The 23,785-nt window shown below is 53.6% G+C and overlaps 1 protein-coding gene across 1 annotated transcript in view; it reads left to right on the top strand.

Annotated features, from left to right (window-relative positions):
• Positions 1 to 23,385, top strand: part of LOC131207038 (unconventional myosin-IXa-like) — a 31,995-nt gene extending 8,610 nt beyond the window's left edge. Inside the window, exons 4-16 of the mRNA XM_058199645.1 lie at positions 5,410 to 5,546; positions 5,627 to 5,862; positions 8,565 to 9,518; positions 9,600 to 9,742; positions 9,815 to 9,950; positions 10,047 to 10,312; positions 10,736 to 10,783; positions 12,418 to 12,900; positions 13,360 to 13,549; positions 13,647 to 13,730; positions 16,295 to 19,604; positions 19,670 to 19,758; positions 19,834 to 23,385. Of these exons, the coding sequence (XP_058055628.1) occupies positions 5,410 to 5,546; positions 5,627 to 5,862; positions 8,565 to 9,518; positions 9,600 to 9,742; positions 9,815 to 9,950; positions 10,047 to 10,312; positions 10,736 to 10,783; positions 12,418 to 12,900; positions 13,360 to 13,549; positions 13,647 to 13,730; positions 16,295 to 19,604; positions 19,670 to 19,758; positions 19,834 to 22,206 (8,449 nt within the window). The 3' untranslated portion in view covers positions 22,207 to 23,385. The remainder of the gene's footprint in view (positions 1 to 5,409; positions 5,547 to 5,626; positions 5,863 to 8,564; positions 9,519 to 9,599; positions 9,743 to 9,814; positions 9,951 to 10,046; positions 10,313 to 10,735; positions 10,784 to 12,417; positions 12,901 to 13,359; positions 13,550 to 13,646; positions 13,731 to 16,294; positions 19,605 to 19,669; positions 19,759 to 19,833) is intronic.
• The last annotated feature ends 400 nt before the right edge of the window (positions 23,386 to 23,785 follow it).

A 23,785-nucleotide genomic window follows, 5' to 3' on the forward strand; every position in this document is an offset into this window, starting at 1 on the left:
CGGAGAAGACCGGTCCCTGGGCGACGGATGCACATCCGATGCAATTTATTAGCTCGCGCTGATGAAACAAATGATGATGATGATTTCCATTGATACGCACGTGATTGGTGAGTGGGACCAGGGGGCGGCGTGGTGGGTCACAGTCAGGTGGGGAAGTGAATTTCACTTTTACTTTTCCCCGATACGCTGGTGCGTCGTTAAACCTGTTCCGGTCGTCGTTTTGACGCGCTCGCCGTCGTCGTCCCGGTGGCGATCGATGTTGCCCCCGATGCACCGCCGGCACTTGGCGGCCACCCTTGGTTGATGGAGATCGACGGGAAGGGGAGTGTGTGAGAAGCGTTTGGTGAAGCAATCGAAGCCACCCGGCCGTTGGTTGATTGGCGGGAAATTGATTTTGTTAAATTATTATCCGTCGGCCAGATGATGGAGTGCCGTCAGCGGGAAAGTTGTGAAAATTTTACGCACCCGAGCCACGTGCTTGGCGCGCAAAAAGACGCAGTTGTGGTTCTTTGTTCTGATTTTTAATGGGACTTTAATTGTTTTTCCTTGTTTTAGAATGGTTGTACAGTCCACTACCGTTACAGAGTAGTTGAGTAGTGTAACGAGAACGGAATCTACACGCAATGAAGCCAGCATTAAGCGCCCCAGCCAAATGCGTAATTCCCCATCAGCTATAGGGATGCATGAAGGATTTTCAACGACGCCATAATATGGCACACACTGCGCTTGAACGGAAATTTCTCCATGTTTTGGGCTTGGACTGGATTTTTATTCAATTTAGCTTTCCGCTAAAAGTGAAACAGCTTATACAGAGTTACTACAAGAACATAGTTTTGGAAAATCGGAAGGTGGAATGTAAACAATTAAATTAACAACATAAGTATGAAATTATAAGGTACTGCAATGATCGGAGTCTTGAGGGGAATTGAGTTGTAAGCATGTTTTGGTTTGGTTCCTCAACCACCTCTGACTAGCATTGAACAGCTCGAGTCAATTTGAAAGGAGCTCCCAGACACCAGAAGGACGTCTAAAGACTTGTTTGCAGCATAGAAGTGAGGTAGCTGCAAGGAATCATTCATTTTTACGAACTATCGCCATGGCCCAACTAACTCTGACAGGACCATTGACCGTCTTGACCAAATAGTTGGTTTATCTGGTTATCCAATCCTTCACGACGCACGACGACGTCTCACAATCCAAGACATTCATTTTTCTACTAGTAGACTAGTAACTAAAAATGTTAATTAATGGCCAGCAAATAATGTTGCCGAATGGCCAGTGCATTAGGAAAGGTCCCCCATATGCATACACATTTATCAAGATCGATAAAAATTGGCCCTTCTGATCAAACCGCTTGTTGCCTAACAAATCAAACCTCCGACCACAACGGAATCACGATCCCGTTGATTAATTGGTTTGATAATTATTCTTTAAAATGAACTGTATAATTTTTAAAACCGTTCCTATTTGTCTAAGTTACACCAAATTTTGTACGGACCACTTGCCACCGTTATCATCCTAACTGACCACCCGTAACAAGGCGCCTCATAGGGAACAGTCACACTCTGTGTGGCCGGTGCCGGTGCGGATCCCAAAACCCCATATCTCAGGCGCCCTTTCGGCACGGCGTAAATGGTCAGTTCTTAAGTCACCGCCACTCGGCCCCGGCCCCGGCCCCGGGGCGGATGATTTACCGAGCCGCGCTATCCGTGCAACTCTTAACTCCTTCTCTTAACACGTAGTTCCTTTCCCGCCCCGTATCCGCGCCCCGCCCTCTTCACCCCCGTGCACTTGGCGAAGGCGAGCGGCTCAAGATGAAAGAGCTTCTTAAAATATCTTCTTCTCCCCACCTGAGGGTGGCCCGCGCAGTAGTGGGGCGCGGAGTGCGGAAACGACGGCTTGACGCACTTTCGACAAATCGATTGCGCCCCGCGCGCCCGCCCGCCGCGTCGCCGTCGGAAACCGGGGAATGCCACGGAACAGTGGAATGTATTTTTATCCAGCGTTTGTGTGCCAAAAATATACCCCGTTTGCGGTTCGTTTACCGCGTGGCCAGACCAGGAGCAGCAGCAGCGCGTAGCAGCATGATGCGATCTATTCTGATCGCTCTTCGGCCGCGCACACGGCGCTAATTTGTTTACTACCGCGGAACCCTTCAACGCCGCTGATCGATTGATCGGCCGATCGATCGGAGAGGGTCCCAATTAGCGGCTCGAGCCTTCTTCCCGAGTCGCCGGCCCGTGAAACTGGATTAAAATGGCGTCCGCCTGCTAGCGTCCCATTTAGTGTACGATCAGTCATTCGCGCACCTCTTCCTGGAACGGGCCAATTAGAGGATGATTCCTCAGAATTCCTCGCTCACGGTTAAAAGTGTTTATGTTACACGAAATATGATGGATGATGACGTCATCAGGCGGGTCCTTCGTGTGCTGCTTCCAATTCGTTTGGCATGTCAAATGTGTATCGCGTGCGCACTAATAGTAATTAGTGCGCTATCCCTGCTTGCCCAACGAGGGCCAAGTCTCCTTCACCACCCGGTACTTAGGCATACCCCCTGACGTACGGATGATGTCTCAACTCTCTCCGACCCCGACAGCTGTTGCCAGCCCCACAAAAACGGTTCCTCTTCGTTCCGGGAAAAGTCGCCCACCCCGGGAGTGGTCAGGAAATTCTGTGTCTCTCGCATTCGGATCCTAAATATAGAATACACTCCGCCGAAACTATTTGTTTAGTAGTTCCCCACCCAAAGGGGACCCCTACCGCATGGTCTGTCATATTTTGACAGTTCCGAGAAAACCGGCGGGCGAACCCGATGGGGATTAATTCGACCGACCACATCGAGCGTCGGAGATGGGATGTTGTAATGCGCGGAAGAAGGTGGATTTTCCGGAATGCGGTGTCAAAAATTAATCAACCGAAAACGAGAACGCGGACCCACCGTGTATTACAACATACTGCGCCCCAAACAAGACACCACGATCTGTCGTATATCGCCGTCTCGATATTGTGACATACTTTTCACAGCACCCTTAGGAATTAGGGCTGCTGGTGCTGCTGGTGCTGCTGGCTGCGGCTTTCGTGGCGGCCGCTCTGGCAGCGATTATTGAACGACAAACAAGATAAAAGATGGCTTAGAGAGAGGTCCCAGTACGACTGTTTTCGGGCCGCCATTTGTCTGCCGACACGCCGACGGTAGTTTCGGGCCAAATCTGCATTTCTTCATCTGCCGCCGCCGGTGGGTAGATTTCGATCGGGATCGAGGATCGCGCCGATGCCAACGGCAGCGGCATCACTAATAAATCATCTTTTAAACGCGGCGGCGGAACAATTGCATCAACCGGTCTCACGTGGTCGCCGGTGTCGGTCGGACAGGGCCGGAAATTATTACGCCACGCCGCCCATAATTTACGGCCGTTTTCCGAATTCAATTTTGAGCCCCACGATGGTCGACGATAGGATTTCATTTAAACGGTTGTCCTTGCCTGCCGATCAGTGATGGTTGGTGGCAAAATTTATAACCCGCCCTCGGCCGGTCGGTCTCTGTCGGTAAACAATCGGAAAATGAGGAAAACCCCGAGGCGTGCGGGGGATGTGAGGTGTGAAAATGTGACGACCGTAGCGGCGAATGGCGTCGTTTCGTGCTAATGTACGTGCTGTGCCCCCATGTGACCTGCCGACGCTCGGCGGTGACAACAGATCCTCCCGGTCGAGAATTCGCAACATGTGTGCCGCGCTCATTATTTGTTTGTTGTTGGCTGGCTGACTGACCGGTGGGCCGTCTATCCCTTTCCGCTCTCTGTCAGTCAGGCTTTCTTCACGCCTAATGACTTGCGCGAAAGTGTGTTTTGTGCCCGCGCGCACAAGGAGCGGTGGACATGTTTTGACGTTGCGATGACATTTATCATTTGAAAATGCGAACGGTGGCCGGGATGAATGCACTCACCGCCAACGACGACGACGCCGACGACGTGAATTGTGATCAGGGGCCACCGCAATGATCCGATTCGGTAAGGTCTGAGAGCCGCAGACCTTGGCATGGGAATGTCCGTGTTTTGACCCACGGTTTGCTCAGCTCAACTCGACACTCGCACTCTTCTTGCCGTGTTATTAGAGTGTCGCCGGCCGAGAAACTCCCTAAAAACTACTCCAATGAGTGAGGCAAGTTAGCGTAGAATGTATTTTGGGACCGAAACTGCTCGGGGCATGGTCAGCTGGCCGATCTCATCGCTTAAGTGAGCAGATCGTAATGGAAGCAGAACGGTTCCGCTAGGTGGTGCTGCTGCTATCCGGTAAACAATCCTACGGCCCTCTGCAGACCACGGCCGCTAATCGGCCGTGGTCGAAGGACATGGAAACATCGCAATGTGCGCAGTGTGTGGTGGCGCGTGCCAAGTGGCCTTAAGCAGATGTTCGCACGAGTCGGGAAGAGATTACTGAAATCGAGTTCCGTCCGGGAAAGGGAGTTGTTGCGATCGTGCGCACCCATTTAGATCCGACGTGTGTTGGCCGGATCGGTTGACAAATCCCAGACCCAGAAGCTACAACAAAGTAATAAATCGTTAAATTGTAGCTGCCGGTCGGCGCTACGTTCTCTGCCGGACAACTGTCCCGTCCCCGTGACCACACCACAGACACAAACGCACGTCGAAGAGGAAAACGGAGTGAGGAAACTTTTCCGCTCAGGTTCTTTCCTTTCACTTCGCGGCCATACCTCGTGGACGGCGCGGCGCGCGTATTATGACTTTGTACTGTGTGCCTAATTGGTTTGCCCGGTCTGCGTGTGTTTATTTTTATACAATTTAATTTTTGCCTTCCCGCAACGTGCGCGCAACGTGAGAGACACAAACGGAAAGCATATCGCGCCGCGATCGATCGCTTCGACCGATCTACGCTGTGGCGCATGCTTTCACACCACGACCCAGGGTGTACCATTTGTAACTGTCCAAATTATGGCCACTAAGCGACGGAGGGGGATTAGGTTTGGCCGGCCTTCCGAGGCGAAGATCGGGGAGCAATCACGGCCTGGCCACACAATCCTCTAGCACCGAAATGGGGCAATGAGTCATACACGCGAAAAGACAGACTGATCGTTACTTTTTGCCACTGTCGGTCGGTCGGGCGGGATCCTAAGGCAGAGAGGGACGGGCAATTTTGGGGCGTTGGGCAGACCCTGCGTGGGTGCGTCGGTTACTCTGGTCGTTGTGGCCCATCGAGGGATTAGGGTCCGAGCGGCCACGACCCTCGCGAGTTAGTAGTAATTATGGGCGTCGTGTTACGTCCAACTCTGGCTTGGGTATGAATCATCGACATTTGCAAGCCGCCATCGTCTGCGATCAAATGGTTTCCATCCGCGCTTCCCATGCTATGTTATGCTCTGATTGATGACCATGTCCCGTTCTCTCTTTGCAGATTCTATTTACGTGAAATACAAACCGACGTTCCTTGGCTAGATAGTTACGGACTCGATCCACAGATACTAAGAGACTTTATACCTTTTCTGCTGCAGAAAGAAAATAGAGAATATCCTGACCTGTGCCAACTTCCAGGTGAGTACCGTCGGTTCGGGCTGGGGCCTTTGGTGGCGCTGTGACTGATCGTGTATGCCTTCGCCTTTGCTTGCTTGCAGATCTTAACGAAGCAACGTTACTCGAGAACCTACGGCAGCGGTTCGAAGCCGGCCACATCTACACCTACGTCGGTAGCATCCTGATCGCGGTGAACCCGTTCAAGTTTCACCCGATCTACAACCCAAAGTATGTGCGGCTCTACCAGAACCAGCGGATCGGCCCGATCCTGCCGCCGCACATCTTCGCCATCGCGGACAACGCTTACTACAATATGCTGAAGGAGAAACGCAACCAGGTAACGACGGCACGGAACCGGGGACTAAACCAACCGTATAGACTGAAAGTTTCAACACATCCCGAGGCTAGGCTAGATTAGGTTAGCTTCTAATGGATCCAATAGAGGACCCCCGTAACACGCGTGTAATGATGAGCATTTTGAGAGTGTTAAGCTCCGAGAGCTCCGGGTCCACTAAACAACTGGGGGGACAATTAACCGAGTGCTCAATTTAATATGTTTTGCTAAAAGGACGCGCGCGCGCGAGGATCGAGTTGATTACAGTTTCCCGCGGTGACCCCTGCACACATTCCGGCCCGCGACCGAACGCTGGCCCCAACCGGCAGAGTGCGCGGCTCCTAAGTGCAATTAAATTGAATCATGCATAGTTAATTGAACGACGACGGCGGCGACGGCGCCGGAGACATTCCCGGACCGTCGGCCGGGTATCGAAGAGAGACGGAATGTATGCGTGCCATTGAGGGCGAGCAGAGAGGAGATGGAAAGCGAGCGAGAGTGTGCGTGGATGATGCACTCTTCTTCGCCGCGCCATCAGAGCCCATCTTGCAACATCATCAACCGCACTCGGCCCAGCTCGGATGCTGAGGTCAGTCAAAACACTCCACCCCACAGTGTGTCCAGCGGAGGAGTCGCCGCTCTCTCTCGTTCTCTCTTTCGCTTTCTGCAGTTATGCCAACTGCAGTCCCCCACGGCGTGCCGAGCGATGCAATGTCACGGCGGCCGCGGTAGGTGCAATGAGTTATGACCATCTGTTGCGCTCGCGCTCGCCGCTGTCCATATGGGATGTGCGCTGCCGCTGCAGAGCCAGGGGTGTTTTCATCTTTCGCCTCCTCCACGGTTGGGGCCTCTCGGCCCTCCGGCGTCGTTGCATACGGGGGGCGGCTTGCTGCTGCATGATGCTGTACTGTTTTCTTTCTTTTGCTGCGCGGCGTAAAGCGGCCCGGCCCGAGAACGGGAAGAAGCGCGCTTGATTGAAGCCATCATCCTGAAGGCGTCGTCATCCTCTCTGTGTGTGCGGGCGGTTAATACAAAATGCTGACCAAGTGTTTACGGGTCGCACTCCGCATTGGGGTTTGCATTTTTAAAATCATACACTTTCGTCCCTCCTCAAGAATGTTACACATTCCTGGACAGAGCACGTGTGGTCGTGTGGATTGTAGAACACTTTTCGCTTGTCACGCCGATCGTAAGACGTTATTTTGCACCGTTATTGGGGATCCGTTTGAGATCGTTGATTATTTGCCAATGTTTCGCTTCCTTCTTAATTGTTCCGATTTATTGCGAATGAACTCTCGACTCTTGAAACTAACCTTGGGTTTGCAAAGCACCTCATTAGTGCTGCGGAGGAGGTTGATGACGGATTACGGGTAGCCCAAAACGACGACGTCCAGCGCGGTCGATCGACCGGAACTGCAATGTCGTCATCGGGGAGATTTATTACGGCACGTTTGCATGTGGGCTCTCCATGGTAAACAATCCTCGAAGCGAATAGGTTTGTCGAAACAGAGAATCATTAATCAAGAATCGCACGATGCGAATGGTGGAGCTAATTTGGAGGCAGCGTTCTCCGGCACCAAAGGGTCAGGCGACATCAAAAGCGCATCGACCCGTGCCTAAATGCAAGCAATCGTATGATCGGAGCTTTTGCCACCTGCTGCCTAATTGGCTTTCCGGTGGTGACATCGGTGTGTTCAGCGCGTCCTGTGCCAAGCGTCAAATGCCTGGACCGCACCACGCTTGTAGGGGTTCGCGTGCTTAAGAAGGCACCAGGAAAAGGAATGAGAATGCGTCGTCGTCCCCCCAAACTGCAGACGGCCATCGTTTGGAGAGACAAACCGCGAGGATCGGTTCTACGTGAACGCGACCGGACTCTTGAATGAATTGGCCTCGACAGGACCCCCCGGTTGTTGGCGGGGTTGAGTGGGGAAAGCAAACAAACGTGTCTCCCTTCCCTGAGCGGCGCCTGGTGCATGTGTGAATAGGTTCAGAAAGTAAAAACTGTGGCCGTCGTCGCTGGCCAAGCAGCACTCCTCGGGTCGGGTGCTCCAAATGTTGTAGGAGGCTATGGCCGACGGTAGCTGTGTGACCATGGCATTCATACCAAAATGGTACAAATGAATGGATCAAACGAGTTATGAATGAACACACGGCAGGTCGCCGGCGTTAGGCCGGGTGGAGGCGGCGCCACCGAACCCCAGGGGGCTCTCGGCGGCGGGGTGCGGCGCCCACTTTTGCTACCGGGATTAAGTGTCCGCTACAATGTTACGCGTTTGCCTGCCGCTGGCACTCGCATGTTTAAGGGGTTTTTTCACGATCCGGGACCGACAGCGATGACGGCCGCTCCTCTCGTATGGTGATTATTTAGCGCACTGCAAAGAGAAAGTATTGCGCCACCCTCCGGTCCGGTCCGGTCCGTTAGGCGGCGGGAACGAGGTGTTGGACCGGAGAAAGTTGGACCTCGAAATTGGGCTTCTATTGGCCAGCACCCAATCCGTGCGTATGTTTGCCCTGTCCAGCTGCACTTCGCCTTTTTTGGTGGAAGATTATAAAAAAAATGGCATCATTTACTATTTTTTGATAGAATAATGTTTATCATGATGTGGCGATCGATGATCGCCGAACAATTAACAGTATTATGTAGGCCCCGGTATCATAGCTTGGTCATGGCTCTAACCGACCGTTTGAATTCTGTTTCGTTGTAGTGTATCGTCATCAGCGGTGAGAGTGGCTCGGGCAAGACGGAAAGCACCAACTTCCTGCTGCACCATCTGACGGCCCTGTCGCAGAAGGGCGCCCACGGGTCCGGCGTGGAGCAGACCATCCTTAGCGCCGGCCCGGTGCTGGAGGCGTTCGGCAACGCGAAGACGGCCCACAACAACAACAGCAGCCGCTTCGGCAAGTTCATCCAGGTGAACTACCGCGAGAACGGGATGGTGCAGGGTGCGGTCGTCCAGAAGTACCTGCTGGAGAAGAGCCGCATCGTGTCGCAGGGCCACTACGAGCGCAACTACCACGTGTTCTACTATCTGCTGTCCGGGGCGACCGACACCGAGCGGGCCGCGCTGCACCTGCTGCCGGCCGAGAAGTACCACTACCTGAACGCGAAGAATCTCACGCTCGAGAACTGTGACGAAAAGTACGAGTTCTCGCGCCTCAAGCAGAGCATGGAGATGGTGGGCTTCTCCGCCGAGAAGCAGCGCCGCCTGTTCAACGTGCTGTCGGCCGTGCTGCTGCTGGGCAACGTGGAGTTTTTCCCGAAAAAATCCACCTACCACCACGACGAGAGCGTGCAGGTGCGGAACCCGGACGTGGTCGGCCTGATATCGGAACTGTTGCGGGTGAAGCAGGAAACGCTCATGTCGGCCCTAACCTCGAAGCGCGTGAAGGCGAGTGGCGAAACGCTGATCATGCAGTACAAGCTACCGGAAGCGATCGCGGCCCGGGACGCGCTGGCCAAGTGTCTGTACGGGGCGCTCTTCGACTGGATCGTGCTGCAAGTGAACCACGCGCTGCTGAACAAGGACCAGGCGCTACACACGGGCCACTCGATCGGGGTGCTCGACATCTTCGGCTTCGAGGACTTTGGACCACAGAACAGCTTCGAGCAGCTGTGCATCAACTATGCGAACGAGCATTTACAGTATTACTTTAATCTGGTACGGAGTGCACGCACCGCACCAAACGTATCCGACCGTGTTCTAAAGGCGCACCTTTTCTTTTGCTTCTCCCCCTAACAGCACGTGTTCAAGTACGAACAGAAGGAATATAAGCGCGAAGGAATCAAATGGACTGATATAGAATTTCTAGACAATTACGGCTGCCTGCAGCTGTTCGAATCGAAACCTTCGGGTTTGCTGTGTATACTGGACGATCTGTGCAAGTAAGTTTGAAGTGGGACCTACGGGGAACCCCAGGAACGCTGTACTAATCGTCCTCCACGTTCGCGTTTTAGTTTTCCCGGTGCCACCAACGAGACATTGCTGCAAAAGTTTAACAGTGTTCACAAGGATAACGCATTTTACGAGAAGCCCCAGCGCAAGGAGAACGCATTTATCATAAAGCACTACGCGGGCAAGGTGAAATACCAGGTAACCAAGCGAGAGGACGAACACTGACGAACGCCCAGCGAAAAGGTCGACGACGCTAATGTGTTGATGGGGGCCCGCTTTTTTCTGTTTTCGAAGGTGGCAGAAATGCGCGAAAAGAATCTCGACCTGATGCGGCAGGACATTGTGAGCGTGCTGAAAAACTCCAGCATGGCGTTCGTGCGCGAACTGGTCGGTGCGGATCCAGTGGCCGTCTTCCGGTGGGCGATCCTGCGCGCCTTCTTCCGCGGCTACTTTGCCTTCCGGTCGGCGGGCATCAAGCACCGGAAGGAGCGGGCCGATATGTCCTTCAACAAGATGGCCACGAAAACACGCTACCGTGCCCCGAATGACAGCATCGTCAGGTAAGGCGTTGGTGGGCCGCGATACGCGATGCTCTCTGTCATCGGTGATTGGACATTGTCGGAAAGAAGGTGTCTTCTGTGTTCGGTGTACTGTACTTGGGGCGTTGGACTGGTGGCCCCCGGGGTGATGGAGCTCACCAGTGCCTATCGATCATTGACCACGGTTTTGTTTCTTTCTCCCTTTCTGCTTCTTTCCCTTTCAAACCAAACGATCTACCGATCCTCCCGTTTCTCTCGAATCTCCACCAAAACATTCTTAACCCCAACCAAATGTCTTCCCTGGCTGGTGTACATTTCGATCGATCCCATGCTCCGTTCTAACCTTCTGAATCCGCTTTTCTCCTTCTCTCTCTCTCTCTCTGGTGTCACGGTCCGGTGGCGGTTTCCTATCGTGTGTGATCGTATGTGTCTCTGAACTTATAGCCATCTTGTGACGGTTTCATCGGTGAATCTAACAATCAATCGGATTGCGTAAGTCCTTCATTCTTTCTGTGTGTCGCCGATCCTCACTCTCTCTCTCTCTCTGTTTCTCGCTCTGATGGCGCCACACTACTGTTGAACTACTTTTACACTAGTTTCTGTGTTTATTTTCTCTATGTGTGTGCGTAGTTTATGCTCCTAAGTGTTTCGTTCCGCTATGGTTCAATCGATGCCACCTGTTCTTCTCCTGTTACTTGTTTCATGTTGAATGCCTGTTTATGTGTTAGCATTGCCCACTGTCTGTCCTCGTCCTCCTGTCTTGGGCAGCTCCCACAGCGAGTGTCCCCCGTTTGCTCATGTGCTTAACTCAATTGATTTGTGTTGTTGTCCTTCTGTCTTTTTTCCTCATATTACTTCAATTCCGTTCGTGTTTTTCGATTTCTGGCTCAGAACTGTTCAAGTGTCCCTAACATTCCATTTCATTTTTCACGTTTTCACACGGTCAATGCTTTATCATCGATCACCCTCGATGTCGAGATCACCATTACCGATCAATCACTCGAATAAGGTTCAAACCTGCGTTACCCTTCGCAACTCTTTAATCACTTCGCCTTCGTGGCAATGGGTTACGCTAAAGGAAAGCCATTTCGCAGGTTACAGCTGTTGAGAAGAGTGTCCAAGCATTTTTCGACAAACAAAAACCCTCTTTCAACGTGACACTTTTCGACTCCAATGCCTACAGCGAGTGTCTGTGATAATGAAGATAATAATTTACCCGTCGGTACCCAGGACACCTTAGTTCGTCACTTTCTTATTACCGCCTTTCGTATGTTTTCCACGTCGGCAGGAAACTGTTCTGCAGCCGGCGCCCGGTGCGGGACGGTGGCATGTTGGATCGGTACCGTAACTGTTCCGCGAAAACCACCACACCGAAAGGGGCTAGAGAGCGCCGCAAAAATTGGCCGTAAGCGTAATTTGTTTGCTCTTGCCCCAGATGGAACGGCCCGGAGCGGCCAGAACTTGGCAAAAGGCCCTACCGTGTGTGCTCTAGCGTTCCATCGGGCAGCTCGCCTCGGTTTGATTTTCGTGGTTTTTCTTGTCACTTGTTAACCATGGGCGATGTGTCGTCACTCTTTTTCTTACGTTTTTTTGGTGATTAACCATCGCGATCGTAGAGATTTTAAAGCGCTTGCCGTGCTCGCTAAACGCCGTTGTTACCACTCGTCTGTATATAAAAAAATAATTAGCCATTCGTAGCGATCGGAGTCGATCGACACGATTGTTGAGATTGTTTGCCATAGATGGTAGAGGATAGTTTCGTGAACGATTAACACGACTACTAACGTGTTCGAATGGGAGAATTACTACCTTCAGTACGCTTCATAACTCATTCCGTCACACTGCGGTGTAAGGGTTACTAATTCTTGTGGTTAACTCATTCACAACACTCTCTTCGCTGATACGTATCCATTATCAATGCCCGATCATTTCCCATTCTATAAATATTTCTGTTTCTTTCGTTTTTTGATTTATTTTCATCCTCCCAACGATCATTGTGCGCCTCTGTTACCCGCTGTTGCGTATCGTTTCCGTGTGCCATCTCTTGCCACCATGCCAACATCCAAAACATCAAACACCAAACCATGCCGCCCATGAACATATGCAACGTGCCGTGCGCCTCGCAGCAAACGCATCAGCAATGCCATGAGTGACTTTACATCGGGTCCACCTTCATCGCCGGCCAACCTCGGGTACCACCACCGACAGTCCCTTGGGAACGCGAGCCCCACCGGCAGCTACACCAATGCACCGCTTGGCAGTGCCGCTGGAGGGACACCGCGCCGTTCGTGGTCCAATTTCGCTTTCAATAACAAAAACTTCCCCGACGGCAAGCTGAACTACGAGTGCCAGCAGCAGATGGATGCGAAACTCTACAACCACCAGCATCAACCCGGATCGTCCCCAACATCGTCGTCGCCGACGTACGGGAACAATGGGTCCATGGGCGGAAAGCATGCCGGTGGCAACAGTGGTGGTTCCCATTCGCCAGGCGGCGGTCCCCTTGGTGGCGGAGGTGTCAAAGGATACGGGTTTGGCACGGCCGCCACACGAAACCGCTTCGAACGGTCCGGCCAGGACGTGATGGCCCGTGCATCGCAGATCGTGATGTAAGCTCTCAGACGCAGCCGTGCAGCCTCAAACATATCCACACACACAACATCCGGATCGCAAGATCGTGTAAATTCTCATTTCGGCCAAACCGCGGAACCGCATTTAGTGACAAACTCTTGAGTAGCTTTCGAACGGAATTAGTATCCTTAGCGCATTCCCTCGTTATCGTCATTCCCTTACTGTATAGTAAATGTTATTTTGTTGAAATGTTTGCTTCAGACATTATGCTTAGCGTCCCTGCTACCCGTGTTCTTGTATGCGTTTTAAGTTGATCGAGTTTACGATTGGAATGTGCTGGCTTTTAGATTTTATTTTCCTCTGTTGTGTGTGCGTGTGTTTGCTACAAATTATCGAGCTCAACTTGTAGCCCAGATTGCCAAATCTCAAAACCCACAACGTGTAACCCCGTTCGTTGGGACTGTTTTAACTAATTGTTCCCGCTCTCCCCATGGCAGGAAAAACAAATCGTTTCGTCCCCGGGAACGGCCGAAGAAGGGGCTCAAGAATCTCCAGTCGGTGAAAACGCTTTCCGCCGGCCAAAACCTCTCGAATCAGACCTCGGCCATCAAAACGCGCAAACAGCCGCTTACCGTGACGGCCCAGTTCCAGAACTCGCTGATAGCGCTGATGGAAACGTTAAATCAGGTATGGCGAGAGAGGCCACGCGGCCACCGCGGTGCTTTCCACTCTGCTAAAGAGTTACGCCCACTAACGAGCTTTCCCCGTGCTGTTTCACTTGTAGGCAAATCCATTCTTCATACGCTGCATTAAATCGAACCCGAACAAAATTCCGAACCAGTTCGACGACGCAACCGTTACGAGACAGGTACGTGAATCCGGACTCGAAGCGGGGAAGTCACAGGAAGGAGGAAGTTCAAAGAAATGATTGTAAACCTGACAAAAGTCCCTGCGGAAGTGTGAACCTTGAACTCAACTCTATTTGGCACCGTGTTTGAAGGTTACAAACGTCTCTGTTACGTGGTCAAGGTGTCAAGGCTGGTTCTGTCACACGGTGTCAGAGGTAACCGTTCAATTTGCAATGTACGGTACATTCGAAGCTGTGACTACGGATCCCGAATCCCGTTAAGTCGAAACATCCGACATAAAAAGCAAACGCCAAGGATACACAGGGAACATCCATTTAATGCTAATCCTTCAGCATTTTGCACGTCCATCCTAAGTGCGACTGATTGTATAGGGGGAAGAATTTGCATAACTAATTGAAAACCTTCGAAACCCTTCGAAGACTTGGTGCACATCGGGGGACACATGAATTTTACGGGTAGGGCAAGATGCCTTGCCTCACTCTTCTCACTTTTTGATGTCTTTTCCTCATTGGTGATGTCATTATCGGCATAAAATGGGGTACCTACATTGAAATCTTGATAAAAGTGTACGATCCTGAGGCTGATCAGCGATCCTTAAACCCTTTTCAATCTGCCCCGGCAGTTCGCCCTCGCGCACGATCGATGCTGTACCGGTCCGAGTTGCATCAAGGAATCCACCGATAGGGTGATAAAACATGAAAATGGAAGATCAGCCAAAACAACAAACAGATTACTTACCCGTAGCACGGAGCAATGCACACATCGCCCTGCATAGACTCGCTTCCAACCGCTTTTGCTTTTCCCAAATACCTTTCCGGGCCGGCGGACTTGTTGTTTAATGTTGTGAATCAGCAGCAGCCAGATTGTTCCAGGCCATCGTAACGGTCTTTCCGTTTGTGTGGAATTTCTGCTTACCTGACCCTGGGGCGCGCACAGTACTTCGGCTGCGGTGCCCCATACCTTTCGACATAAACGTACCTCCCAGTGTAAGTTCTACCTTCGAAGGGTACGGTACGTCTTGACGAGTCTCCGTGAAGTTTATTTGTCTAGCATAATCGGCAACTTATTGTGTTCGGGTCGTGTCGAAGATACAACTAGAACTGGTGCTGGTGCTCTAAACGATGTGGATGAATCTAGAATGCGAGAAACATTCGGTGATCAAACAGTTAAAAGATACACGTGCCACGGTGAACAGTGATAAAATGCTGTAAGGAAGATGACAATCGAATTGATTCGATTGTACCCGGAGTTTGGCATAAGGCTGGTGGCTCTGTTGATACTTTTCTGCGTGCACTGCACCCTGGTGGCCCTCCTGATGACGACGGCATTAGTTTTGCGGCTCAAAATGACCATCACGGTGGCCGTGGTAAGTTACTCTTCGAAGCCCGCCATCTAAGAACTCACAAACGATCGCACTGACGACGGCAAGGATCAGCAGCAGCAGGGGTACCCAAACCAACCACTGCTAACCCGTCGGGCGAGACGTCGCCGTCAAACCGGAAACACCAGCTTTCCTCACCCGCCGTAACGCAAATGCCATTAGAGGGCCTAGACGGACGGTGTCGGGTTTCCGACGGTGGGTTGCCTACCGTCGCACGTACCGCACGTACCACTCCGATGACTAGTGGTCGATAAGGTCGACCTCTGCGCCAGAAGACGATTGGTCGGGCTTTGGTTGATCTTATCATGCTAAAAATTTGACATACTTTTAGCGTTTGATCATCTGTTGAGGTTTTTTTTCTCAACCTGACCCGCTGTCCTTTTCTTTCTACCGGGTACATGGCTGCCGGCCAGCAGATAGACGAGCGAAGTGCAGTGTGCCACGCAGGTCCATCAGCCTGCGAACGGACGAAGGGCGACGATGAGACGAACAGGAAATTGCAATAAAATGTGTCCCTCGGTCCGTAGCACGCATCGTCACCGTAGACTCCTCTTGCTGGGGTGATTACACTCAGAATCCATTTACGAGCCGTTCGGCAATGTTAGGGCACCGGAGACCTGCTAAAAAGCCTACGATCGTCCCCGACGATCCTGCAGTGTGCATGATGTGCGCATTCTGCTCGCAGGGGACCATTGCAGCCTATCTTATCGAGACACGCTTTATGGGTTTATATGTTTTTACAATTTCCGCTTTCCGCTACCACACGCAAAGCAACGGAAAGGAACATCGGTTACGGCTTCACGGGTGGGTGAGAAAATCGGCAAATGGCAGTCGAACAAGCGAGCGATAAAACTCTGCACTGCGGCTGAGTGGAGACAGAGCAAATTGCCCGTGAATCCTGTGCGGAAGAAAGATGATGGCCTCTCTTTATGGATAGTTTGTTTCGATGCAAGTGCTGCGCCACCGATGTCGCCGAGTTCTTGTGGAGATGATTGCCATCGGATAGAATATCTTGCGCGAATACCTAATTGTCCTCCATGCTTTTGGGCGTGTTAGGACTGTAAGCATGATAGCTTGCAGAAGGTCCAATGTGAATGCTTTCTTTACACACCCTTCTTGTGACAGACTTAACTTTGCAAAATGTTAATGTTCCACTCACGGTATACTATTACTATTCTACAGCTTCGCTACACGGGAATGCTGGAGACGGTCCGCATCCGGCGGGCCGGCTACAACGTGCGACTGACGTACGAGGAGTTTATCCAGCTGTACCGGATCCTGCTGCCGAAGGGGCTGATCAGCTCGCAGAAGGATGTGCGCGACTTTATGAGCACGATGGATCTGAACAAGCAGCACTACCAGCTCGGGCTGACCAAAATCTACATGCGCGAATCGCAAAAGATGCGCCTGGACGTGTCGCTGCACACGAAGATCATCGACAGTATCATCCGCATCCAGCGCTGGTTCCGGGCGATACTGCAGCGCAAAAAGTACTGCCAGTTCCGGACCGCCGCCTGCACGATCCAGTCCTACTGGCGGGACTATCTGCGCGAGAAGCAGGAGAAATTTACGCGCAAAATTCGCAACCACGCCGCCACCGTCATCCAGGCGACGTGGCGCGGCTACACGGTGCGCAAGTGGTACGACAAGCTGAAGACGGGCGTGCTCGTGGTGCAGGCCCGCATCCGCGGCAACCAGGCGCGCTCGAGGTTCAAAGAGTTGCTGAGCAAAAAGCTGCTGCAGCGCGAGAGGGTGAAGCTACGCTCGACGCAGAGCCTGCCCGTGGAGCGTGGACCCACGGCAGCCGCTCCACCATCGGGCGGTTACGCGGAGGTGGTCCAAGCTATCGAGCACCGCAAAAAACCGATCCCGGCGTCTGTGGTGGGCCGCAGCTTCGAGACGGCGATCGATATTGTGAACAAAAATCGGGCCCTATTTGCCGACGACAGCATGTCGGCCGATTTTATCGATGACGACGAGGAAGGCGAAGAGGACGATGTCGAGCCGGAGGAGGACGAGGATGAAGCGGCCGGTGGTGGTGTAGCTACCGCTGCCAGGACCGCGGGTCGCGCGGACGACGGAGAGGATGACGATGAGGACGAAGACGACGAGGAAGGTTACGAGGATCTGGGGCTGGTGGACGATCCGCACTATGTGCCTCGCCGAGGCGCCGCGTTACTGAGTGGGGTCACGCCGCTGCCAACGACCACAGCGAAATGCGCTCTTTTAGATAGGAATGAAAAGTACATAAAAAATCTGGTCATAACGTCCGGGCCGCCGTCCGGCCCGGGCGGCACATCTGGCGCCTCCTCGTCCGCCAGCAACAATGGGAGCGCCTATCAGAAGCCCGCTCTCCAGCGACAGGAGGATGTGCTGGATCGGCCGAATCCGCGGATGTATGACATCGAGCGGGCCAGTAAGAGCACCTTCGACGATACGGAGCTGGCCAAGTATCGGTACGCGCGCGGTGGAACACTCGGTGGTAGCATCGATGGCAGTGCCGGCGTCAAGCTGCCGGTACGTCGCGTCGATTCCGGCCCGTCCGCTTCGATGGCGAGTGACGGGACCGGGCGGCCGGGTGTGCATCGGTTTCGCTACGGCGACACGGGCCCCTCGTACGGTGCTGGTAGCGGTGGTCTGATGCGCAATCAGCAACACAGCAATAATAGTTATAGTAATAGCAATGTTGAAATCGTCTTTGTAAATACTGGACTGGAGCAGGCTGGCGGCGGAAGCGGAGTGATGACCTCGGCGATCAGCAGCACGCCCAGTGGCACCGTCACGACACCCGCCGGCAGCAGGAATCTCAATCGTAACAGCAGCAGCGGCACACTGACTCAAACGCCGCCCCAGCAAATGGCTGGCCTGCGGCGTGACTCGTTGCCATTCAGCCATCGCCTTTCGTCCCGCACAATGGCCGGCGATGAAATCAACTCAAACTATCACCTGCTGCAGCAACAGCAGCAGCAACATCATAAGCAGCAACAGATGCTGGCCTCCTCCACCGGAACTCAGCATCATCACCATCATCATCATCAGACACAGCAGCAGCAGCAGCAGCAGCTGCAGAGTTCCTCTTCCGGTGCGCCTTCCTCGTTGCCATTGGTGGTAGGCTCGGGCCACATCGGTAACTACCAGAACCTGCAGTTCCCGCCGACCTCCAACTACCATCCACATCACCACCATCAGCAACAGCAGCTGCAGCAGTCGGTGTACAACAACAACACAACACCGGCCACCAACAGCAGCGCCACGGGCGGCGCCAGCGGTGTGAAAATGGCGTCCTCCGCCGTCAACCAGCGCGCGACGGCCGCCTATCCGGATGATTTTGCGCAGAACTACTACAACACCACCGCCACGCCGAAGGGTAAGGCGGCGGCTCTGCTCGGTACGGCCAAGTCGGAGGACAGCAGTCTGGGTGGCGGCGGCCCCCGGTACGGCACCGGTGCCGGAATGCTGTCCAAAGCGGACAGCAGCGATATGGTGCTGGTTAGTGGCAGCAAAAGCTCGAACCGCCGCATCAAATCGTCGATTGTGACGTCCGATGAGCAGCAGCAGATCGGCGGTGGAAGCAGAAACAACAACAACGACGCCGTCAGTTACCATCCCGGGACGGGGCTTGCGAGGCGCGCTCCGGTCGGGGGCGGCAATGGGTCCAGTGGCAGCAGCAGCACCGCCGCCAGCGCCACGCTGGACACGCTCAAGCGCCGCAACTCGGACCCGACGAACAAGATTCCGCTGCTGGAGGTGAACCGAGGCAACGATATGTATCAGTCGAGCACGCGCATCAATATCGCGGGCCACCAGTTCCGGAAGGTGCAGCGCATCAACAAGGCGGAACGGTGCGCGTGCTGCCAGGAGATTGACTCGTTCGTGAACGAGGGCTACCGGTGTCTCGACTGCAAGGTGCTGGTGCACACCAAGTGCATCCAGAACGGGGGCATCAAGTCGCTCCAGTGTGCAGCGGCCAAGCGCTCGAAGCGCATCCGGACCGGGGGCCCGAAGCACGACAAGCACCAGTCGATCGCGGCGGCGGCCAGTTCGAGCGGGAGCCAGAAGATCTCGTCCACACGCGAGTACACCGATTCGACCGATAAGATAATAAGCGATGCCAAAGAGCTGCAGCTGATGCAGGACTTCATCACGCAGAAGATCTGCAAGATGGAGAGCGACTGCGAGAAGCCGTCGGAGGTGGACCGCGTGTTCAAGCAGGCGCTCCGCGAGTTCAAGGACAACCTAGTGGCCCAGTACAGTGTGGCGCACAAGCAGAACTCGGACGTGCTGAACATCAAGTACCGCGATCTGATCGCCAACTTCGAGCAGGTGATCGAGACGACGTCCGGTCGCAAGAACGACTTTCCGCTCACGATGGGCGTGAACGCGTTCCGCGGCTTTATGAACGAGTTCATGAACTCACGCGAAACGGACAAACCGAAAACGAAGCGCAAGAAAGACAAGAAGCGAAAGCACGACGATCACACCACGTTTAATGGTAAGCCGAGCGAAGTCGCCGTACGATCGATTCCCTAACCGATTTCCTGTCACCCATTCCCACAGGACATACATTCCAACTGACGATACTCAACATAGCGACGGCATGTGAAATCTGCCAACAGTTTCTCCTGTGGCCAATCGAACGCGGACTGGTAAGTGATCGTGGCGCCTGGATCGAATCTTTTCACTTCAATTCACTCTCTTTCCCTCTCTCTCTCGCTCTCTAGGTGTGCCAAAATTGTAAGTTAACCTGCCACAAAAAGTGCTACCAAAAGTCGGCCTCCTGCAACAAGATCGCTAACAACGATCCGAACGCACTGCTTCACGGCAGCGGAAGGGGGTCGGCCGTGGTGGCCGGCGGTTGCGGGCCCGACGGTCAACCGCTGTACGGTGGCGGTGTGCCGACGAAGTTGTTCGGCGTGCCGCTGACCGCTCTGTGTGGCAACACGGGCGATGGCGTGAAGATCCCGGCCCAGATCAACAAGCTGATCATGATGATCGAGATGCACGGTCTGTACTCGGAGGGCATCTACCGGAAGAGCGGCGTCAGCTCGAAGATCAAGGATCTGAAGGCGAAGATGGACCGTGCGGTCACGAGCGCGGACGGGGGCGGTGGCGAGATGGACTTTGAGTCGTACAACGTGCACGTGCTCACGAACGTGCTGAAGTCGTTCCTGCGCGAGATGCCCGAACCGCTGCTGACGTTCGATCGGTACGACGACTTTCTGCGCGCGGCCGACCTCTCGGACGGGAGCGACCGAGTGCAGACGCTGCTATCGTTGGTGAAGAAGATTCCGCCGGCGCACCATTGTCTGTTCGAGCGGCTAATCTTCCACCTGGCGCTGGTGGCTAAGCTGGAGCAGTACAATCGCATGTCGGCGAGCTCGCTGGCCATCGTGTTCGCACCGTGCGTGCTGCGCACCAACCGGTACGTCCCGGCCCAGGACAGTCTGAACGATATCGGGCGGCAAACGAAGTGCATGGAGACGCTGATCACGCAGAAGATGCTGAACGTTAAGAGCACGCTGGCGGACATCGATACCCTCGATACGGCCGCCCACACGGCCACGGCCCGACTGAGCACGCTGCGGAGCAGCAAAGTGTTCACGCAGGAAGAGATGGCCAATGCGCGGGGTGGATCCGGTGGTAGTGGCATCGCCGCCGGTGGACTGCTCGAGACGGAAACGGAAGAGATGCTGCTCGAGGGCCACATCCAGGAGATTCGCAAGGAGAAGGCCCTGCTCACGTCGACCCTGCCGAGTCTGGCGCGGGCCAGTTCCGATGACGATCTGCTCTCGACCGATCTCGACGGCGAGGGAGGCAGTTTGGACGATCTGAGCAACAGCAAGGAGAAGGATCTGGACGTGAGCAGTAGTAGCCTCGCCGGATGTGGTGCCAGCGGTGGGGCCAGCGGTGGCGGTAGTGGTGGTGGAGGAGGAGCAACCAGCAATCTGATCAGCGACAGTGGCATCTCGATCCGCTACCAAGCACCCTCCGATCACGGCGGTAGTAGTAATGTTAGTCTTAACAATGACGTCCCGATGGCTGTGAGTTATTCGTTACGTGATCAGAGCGTGGGTGGTGGGGCGGACTACTTCCACAAGATGGGTGGGAGCGGCTCGACCTCCAGTGGTGGTGGAAGCGCCAGTGGAGGAGGACCACCGGCAGTGAAAACTAAATCCCTCTCCCACCAGACGTTGCTCGAGCGGGAAGCGTTTCTGCGTGGCAGCAAGGGCTCGGCGTCCGTCTCGTCGCCACAGTCCCCGACGGCGACCACCTCGGCGACCGCCTCCTCGACGCCCTCGTCGTCCGCTTCCGCACCTTCGATGATCAAAACGCAACAGAATGGTGGTGGCGCTGGAGGCAGCGGTAGCGGTAGCGGTGCGGCCGGCAATAGTGGAGGTGCCATCGGAGGAGCCACATCGGGCACCGGTGGCGGATCGTCAACGGTGGCGGGCAGTAGCAAGCGGTCGGATATTAATCTGAGCCACTCGATGATAACGCTTTCGACGACATCGCACAGCCTGGGTGGAAGCACGACGAGCAGCAGCAGTAGCAGCGGTGTCGGCAGTACCGGCAGTGGCAGCGAGCTACAGCGCCAGAAACCCATCATCATTCGGAGCATTTCGGGTGGTTACGAGGTGGGTGCGGTGGGAGGGGGAGGGGGAGTAGGAAGTGGCAACAGTAGCATCACCACCTCGACCTCCTCGGCAAACAATGCGCCGACGAATCACCGGATCCTGATCCAATCGTCACCGACATCGGCGGCAACGGCTCCCACCGCAGCAGCGTCAGCGACCGGTGGTGGTGGCACAACCGCTTCCTCCACATCCGCCTCCAACTCGTCCATCAATGTGGCGCTCGCGAAAGACAATAACGTCGGTGGGAAGGATGGGCCCCAGCATCACCATTCCGGGGTCGGGGCCTCGACGACGACGGCGACGCCACCCATTAAACTATCTTCGCGCCGCATGTCCGGCAACGCCGGTAAACGTTCCGGTGGTGGTGGTAGTGGTTCGGGCGGGGGCTCAGGAAGTGGTGGTGGTGGTGGTGCGACACCCACCACACCAGCCGGTGACGATGAACCAATCATGGTTTGAGTGAATCGAAACGAATATTGCAAAAAACAGGATAAAATCGAATGCGCTAATCAGGTCGGCAATTTTACAGGATTTTTTGTATTGGCTTCCAACGCCACCTGCACAATCCGGAGCGAGAGAAAGAGAGAGAGCATTAGATACATTAATTAATTTATGAAACGATCGTTACACTTGCTCCGAGTGTGAAACGCGCCGCGAGCGACGCGAGCTTGACAAACGCATGGTGGGGATGCGTCCTGCATCAAGCAGCAGATCCACGTTGGCGTTGTTGCTGTGACACGCGGGACCGAAAGACCAGCGGGCTCTTGCTTCTCACTACTGCTACCGGGTCACTGCGATCCAACGGAGGAGTTTCACTACTCTTCAGTTTTGTTTTTCTTTTTATGTTACAAACGCAACATGCCGCTAGAGAAATGCAAGACGTGCAGTTTAAGATTTAGCGTTCCTAGGTTAAGTGTGATGAGAGTGCGTCCAGAAACAGTCATTGCGCTCGGATAGAGTCGACGACGAGGAGAGCAGCATAACTGCTCGTCCATTTTCGTGTTGGTTGTCAGCAGCAGACCATAGCAGTGCATATAATCCGGAACCAGATGAACACGGGATTGCTACGATCGACCCTCAACTGCCACTATTCTTTTGCGTAGCAAATCCAATTCTCTATCGGGCAAATTTATTATTGTGCTGCCAAACGCTTCTGCAGCTGAGTTCGCTTGCAGAACGCTCCAGGTAACCTTAGTAGCCGTAGGAAGAGATATGACTTTGGGCGACCCAACGTGCCCCGTCAAGTCGAATCAGTTACGAATCAGAAACTCTCCGCAATTTGTCGGCTTAGCTGCCGGGCGCGCTCCTCTGGCGATGCCAGGCCCCGGGTCCCATACATGACACCGTTCGGTGTTGTGCCGCACAACTGGAAGCCGCCGGCCAGAGCAATAATATAATACACTTATAAAGATAACACGCGTAATTATAAATATGTAAATTTAATTGTAATTTAAGGGACGAAGAATCGGAACTTGGTGGGTTCGCAGCGAGCTTTGGCACGTGTTATTTTTTTACCGTTTCCGCGTGTTTCCCGTGTTCGTTGACACTTTCTGTCTGCTCCACCCCTTCTACACCACGACGACGGATGGCGTCGCTCACGGGGCAGCGGCATCTGAGACATATCTGTGAAACAAAGCGCGAACCCTGACAGCTTGAAGCGAAAAGCATATGAAGGAACCCGAATCCCCGAATTGACGCGAATAAGAAGAATTTAAACAAAGTACACACTTTTTGGTTTTTTTTATTTTAATTTCACGCTCGTTAGGTTTCTTGGGTTTACATTGGGTTGCCTCTTCCTGGTGACTTTGATAGCGGCCGGGGCTCGACGAATCAATGTGTTTTTAGGTTCGCCCATTTCATTCGTTAAATTTATTTTGGGGTTCGTTCGATGTCTCAAGAGCCACGGTAAGAAGTTTGTTTGGTTTATCCCTTTCGTTTGGTCATTTCTTCAACTCGGTCGTTAATTTCCGTTTGCTTGAGTTTGGTTATTTAATCTTATGTTTTTCAGACTAAAATGCAACAGAACCACCGATCGTCG

Source organism: Anopheles bellator, chromosome 2, assembly GCF_943735745.2.
Source record: "Anopheles bellator chromosome 2, idAnoBellAS_SP24_06.2, whole genome shotgun sequence".
Taxonomy (NCBI): domain Eukaryota; kingdom Metazoa; phylum Arthropoda; class Insecta; order Diptera; family Culicidae; genus Anopheles; species Anopheles bellator.